Raw genomic sequence first — 4,961 nt, forward strand, 5'->3', positions numbered from 1 at the left:
GGCAAGCGCAATGTCTGTTATTTAAACATACTGTATGTTTGTTAGTTTGTCTGTACTCAATGCCTCGTATCTATAGACGTAATGTAGATCTATTCACACCCTCCCCTATAAAACAGTACCCACAACGTTAAAAGTAGTTGTTTTCCAATGTTTGCTTGTTAAGGTTTAAATTAGTTCTAAATAGAGATGTACGTCTCAAGACTGTCCTTCTAGGTGACAACAACAACAATGTGTATGTTACTCCATTGCAACTGTGTATTTGATGCACTTCTTTTTCCTTGAATTGTTTAGTGAAGGGCAGGTGCGTATGTGCACTGGTTATTATCCGCATGAAACATACAGAAATGTTATCTGTGGATCAACAATGCTGTTGGGGAGGGGTGGGGGGGACAAGTCGTTATCTGGAATTTCTTTGTTAATTAAAACAACATTATACACAAGCTATCAGACATTGAATTTATTTAGGATTTTTTAATTATCAGCCAACCTTTTCACTGTCTCGATTGTGGAGAGAGAGAGGGGAATTTGATGAAGCGAGGGAGAGAAGGAGAGCGAGTGAGAGTTACAGAGAGAAAGAGGGAGGTGAACACAGCTGGGGTTTTCCTGTATGTGAGAAGAACTACTGGGCTTCATTCTGCAAAATTCACTCCAGAAGGTAAGTCCAGATTTTCTTTTGATCCAGTGCACCTTGGAATGGTTAATGCAACTTTCCAATCAACTGCTCTTCTTTTGCAACTGGTTTTATTCGCAACGCAACTGGTAGGACAATGTGTGCTCAGATGTGAATCAGACTCCTGTGTAGTTTGATGACATCCTTGAGGGATGAATATATTTGCAGGCGATTACATGCAGGCTGAATGCCTTTCCCTCTAATATCCCTTGATATTAACTTTACCTCTCAATTTCATTCACTGAATGTGGCATAATTTGGTCTGAAATTGCAACAGGTGTCTGCATGATTTAGGATGGCTGATTTGCATTTGTTATTTTTGTGTGCACATTAATCTCTTATGTCGATCTCTTTCACTTAATATGTTTTTGGCTGTTATTATTTAATTAAGGATTTGCTTTGTGTCAATTCACTTTTCTTGGACATATTTTAAGAGATTTAGAGATGCTTACTTTTTCAGTTTTGGGTAAATCTACAATACATTATTTTTTAACCAAGACTGAAATTCACTGCCTGTGTATTGCATACTGTAGCAGTGTGTAATGTGTACTTTATCAAGCTTTTTTAATTATTATATTTTGCATTTTCAGAATATAGTACTTCAAAAAGTGTTGAATTAGAATTGTTAAATGTGTCCCTTCTTCTAAAAGCTTATCCTTGAGAAAGACCCTCTTAAAATGTGTCAGATGGTTTGAGAGAGTAACCGGAATATCAGCCGGCTGTTCTGTTGAATTGTGAAAAAAGCAGATATTGTAGCACTAATTTAAAAGTCTACTAATTAATAACAATAACCTCTGACTGGAATAATGCCTGCTAATGGAAGCCCTTTTGTCACTTTCATTAATAAGAATCATTTATTTGTCTTCAACATCTTTCTACAGCTGTGTCACCATGAACCTCTCAGAGCATATTTCGTCCCTCTTCAGCTGCAATGTCAGCCCCAGCGAGCAGCCACAGCTCGATATCAGTGTCACCAAAAGGGAGCCGCTGACAATTGCTGTCCCCATGACCATCTTTTACAGCATCGTCTTCTTCTTGGGAGTATGAGCAGTCAATATACAGGGCTTACTTCACACAGAATCCAATTTTACCTTCCGAATTACATAGACCACTAAATGCTGTCCCCCTAACACTTTACAGGTGGTTTTCAATGGTGTGAGCATCCTGACCCTCCTAATGGATGCTCACATGAGAGTCAGTGCCATTCGTTTCTACCTCATCAGCCTCGTCATATCAGGTATGCTACTATCTTACACCTCATGGAAGGCTGGTACTGACAATATTAAACTGAAATCTTTCAGAAAAAGTCAGCTTTAATTTGCATACATAACCTTCGGCCAAATTATAATAGAATTTTTAAAAAGAATCACATTTGAATACATAGAACCACATATATTAATGATGAAATGAATTGTATTGGAAATCTTTGTTTTGAATGCCAAATTAAATTGCAAATGAATTGATGATTTTTAATTACATTTTAAAAAGCCATCTCCATACACAGGATATTTTAAGCATGTTAATTGTCTGGTCATGAAGAGGATGTTGAATGAAACAGTCACTTGACATTCATCCACAGGCCAAGTAAAGTGCATTTATGTTTCACATTCCATTTTATTATAATTATGGCCAGGTTGTGCTTTGGAATAAAATGACAATAATTTAGCCATCATATTAAATTGGGCATGGTCTAATGTGTTTTCAAACCTAAAACTAACTAAAGACAAAGCACTCACATTCAGGAGTGACAACATTAATTTATTTAAGTTGTCACTCCTGAACTTCAGTAGTTCCTTTCAACATCACAACATGGTGTATTGCCTACTTCAAGAAACCATCACAGGTGTGAAAACCTTAAATTACTTTCTTTTTACATTTCAGACATTCTGCAACTGTTGACAATCCCGGTAACTCTGTATCGGTACTACTGGGAGAGCTACCCATGGCGCCTGGGCCAAACAGTATGCAAAGTCTACTTTATGATCCGCCAAGTATACTGTGCCACTACAAGCTGGGTTATCATGACCTTCACCACAGAGCGCTATGCAGCCATTTGCCACACCATGTGGTCTGTCTCCAGCCTAAAGGTTGATTACTTTTCACTTTTCAAACATTACATCAAAGCAAAAAAAGCTTAGTAAAGTCTTTAGACACCAATAATTGCATTTGTCCACAACTTTCAACATTTAGGATGATGTCCATTTCAACCAACATGATTTGAACCTATAAACAAATAGTATTTTTTAGCCTCCCTCCTTCCTTTCCAACAGAAGTCTCGGCTGCCATGCCTTCTTTCAGTATGGATCATTTCTCTGGTCTCAGCAGTACCCTTCGCTCTGGTCTATGACCAAGCTCGTGCCTGCATCCTGGACTACACTGCGGCCACGCGAGAAGATGCCTTCCATGTTTCCACTATGTGTGAGATGATCGAGCCTGATCCTGCACACATCTACAAAGGAGCTTTACTTCTGAGAGCAGGAATCTTCTTTCTGGTAAGTCAATGCTGTTTGCTCATCTGCTAACCACACAGGCACTCATCATTGCAAACCTTCAATTACAGATCCCACTGGTCTCCATCTGTACTCTCTATCTGTTAATCCTGCTCTACCTGAGGCGGAATGGACGTCAAAGGAGAAACATGGGTCTCACTCGGCCAGATCCAGAAGGAAGAAGAGACATTCAGTGCCATCAGAATGGAAAGCTACTTTTGAATGAGAAAAGGGCTCTAAAACTAATGGGTGAGCCATTCAACATGATATTGTTATCTCCCTAGTGCTTGATTTACCTTGATTTGACCTGCAGAGTGCTTGCCCCTTGGTGACTGCTTTTGCTCTTGGTTGCTAACCAGACAATAAACTGAACATAACTCTGCATTGGTGTCAGATTACATTATTATTTGAATGTTTTTTAAGCTGAGCGATTGTGCCATCTTTTATGTTTTTCTTTCAGGTGCAGTTGTGGTGGCCTTTTTTGTTTGCAACTTTCCGGACATTGCCTCGTCGCTGATGCAGGTCTACGTAGTCGTGTGGTCGGACACTGTTCTTTCTGTCTACACAATCTTGAAATCATATTTGTCACTTCCACTGTGGTATATAAACGGTGCTCTGGACCCGCTGCTGTTCTGCATTTCCTCCCACACATTTCGCAGGGCATGCTGGAGAACACTGGGTAGGCTCAGGCCTCGCTGCTACTTTAAGTATGGACGTTTTTTTGGGCTGCGACAAAGAAATTCTAGTGAAGAGGCAAGCACTACAGCCAGAGAGAGGATTGATGCTAAAAGCCAAAGAGAGAAGACAGACAAAAAGACAATAACAGTCACTAACATATCAGTTCGGAGGAATGGCCCCATTCAAGAGCTGCAACAACAAGTACTCTGAACCATTGTCTTTTTCACGCTATGAACAATAAATTAATCATATTAGATGAACGTGTAAACAAAAATATGTTTGTTTGATAGCCTTATATTATATATAATATATATATATATAAGTGTTGTTGAATCTTTTTGAAATATTTCTATATCATTTGTGGAATGTACCCGTATTTGGATGTCAAGCACTCCATTCAATTACTGTCCATTCGAAGGCAGCTAGAAATATGTGTATACTACTTTATTGCTTTATAATTTATTAAGGTTACTGGCTAATACGTTAATTTCTTCAAATTTCGAAACACTTTACTTCCTTCTAGTGTTTTAACTTTTTATACACCCCATTTTGGTTCTAGTTACCAGTTTTAGATTGCAGATTAAGACTTTTAATACAAAACATTAATCATCTCATAAATTACAATATAGTATTATGAAACACCCATACCTACAGTTTTATGAACACATGAATGCATTTATGAAAATCCAGTAATACGTATGATACTATATGTCATTCTTAAATGGACCATAATTATTCCTTTTTATATATATACAGCTCCGGAAAAAATTAAGAGGCCATTCCAAATGTTTCTTATATCTTTATCTCTACATGTTTGGCAGCCATTCCAGTGTCTGTTAAATTCCAACACAGACAAAAATTGTCAGTAGTTTATAGAACACAATAATAATTTAAAAACATAATTACCTCAAAAACATGTCTATAAATAATAAAACAAGAGAAAATAATAATGCTGAAGTGGTCTCTTAATTTTTTCCGCAGCTGTATTTGTAAGCCAAGACATTTGTACAAAAGAAAGCTTTTAAATGCAATCTGCTAATTGTTGTCCACTATTAATTAATTAAAAGATGTTAAGACTCCCTCGACCACTTCATGTGACATACCAATGTTCAAAAACACAGAGG

The 4,961-nt window shown here is 37.6% G+C and overlaps 1 protein-coding gene across 1 annotated transcript; it reads left to right on the forward strand.

Moving 5' to 3' along the window:
- The first annotated feature begins 1,175 nt into the window (after nt 1-1,175).
- On the forward strand, nt 1,176-4,961 carry LOC134858943 (pyrokinin-1 receptor-like). The gene is made up of 6 exons (XM_063875184.1): nt 1,176-1,711; nt 1,811-1,907; nt 2,552-2,757; nt 2,941-3,162; nt 3,231-3,408; nt 3,620-4,961. Exons 1-6 carry the CDS (start codon nt 1,487-1,489, stop codon nt 4,045-4,047), a joined length of 1,356 nt encoding a protein of 451 aa, XP_063731254.1. The 5' UTR covers nt 1,176-1,486; the 3' UTR covers nt 4,048-4,961.

This window comes from Eleginops maclovinus, chromosome 22 (assembly GCF_036324505.1).
Source record: "Eleginops maclovinus isolate JMC-PN-2008 ecotype Puerto Natales chromosome 22, JC_Emac_rtc_rv5, whole genome shotgun sequence".
Taxonomy (NCBI): Eukaryota; Metazoa; Chordata; class Actinopteri; order Perciformes; family Eleginopidae; genus Eleginops; species Eleginops maclovinus.

Bases quoted from the DNA above. Each gene is read 5' to 3' on its own strand.
- LOC134858943 (XM_063875184.1), top strand. From the start codon at position 1,487: ATGGAAGCCCTTTTGTCACTTTCATTAATAAGAATCATTTATTTGTCT. The intron at 1,712-1,810 runs GTATGAGCAGTC...AACACTTTACAG, and splicing joins GCATCGTCTTCTTCTTGGGA to GTGGTTTTCAATGGTGTGAG. The intron at 3,163-3,230 runs GTAAGTCAATGC...CTTCAATTACAG, and splicing joins GAGCAGGAATCTTCTTTCTG to ATCCCACTGGTCTCCATCTG.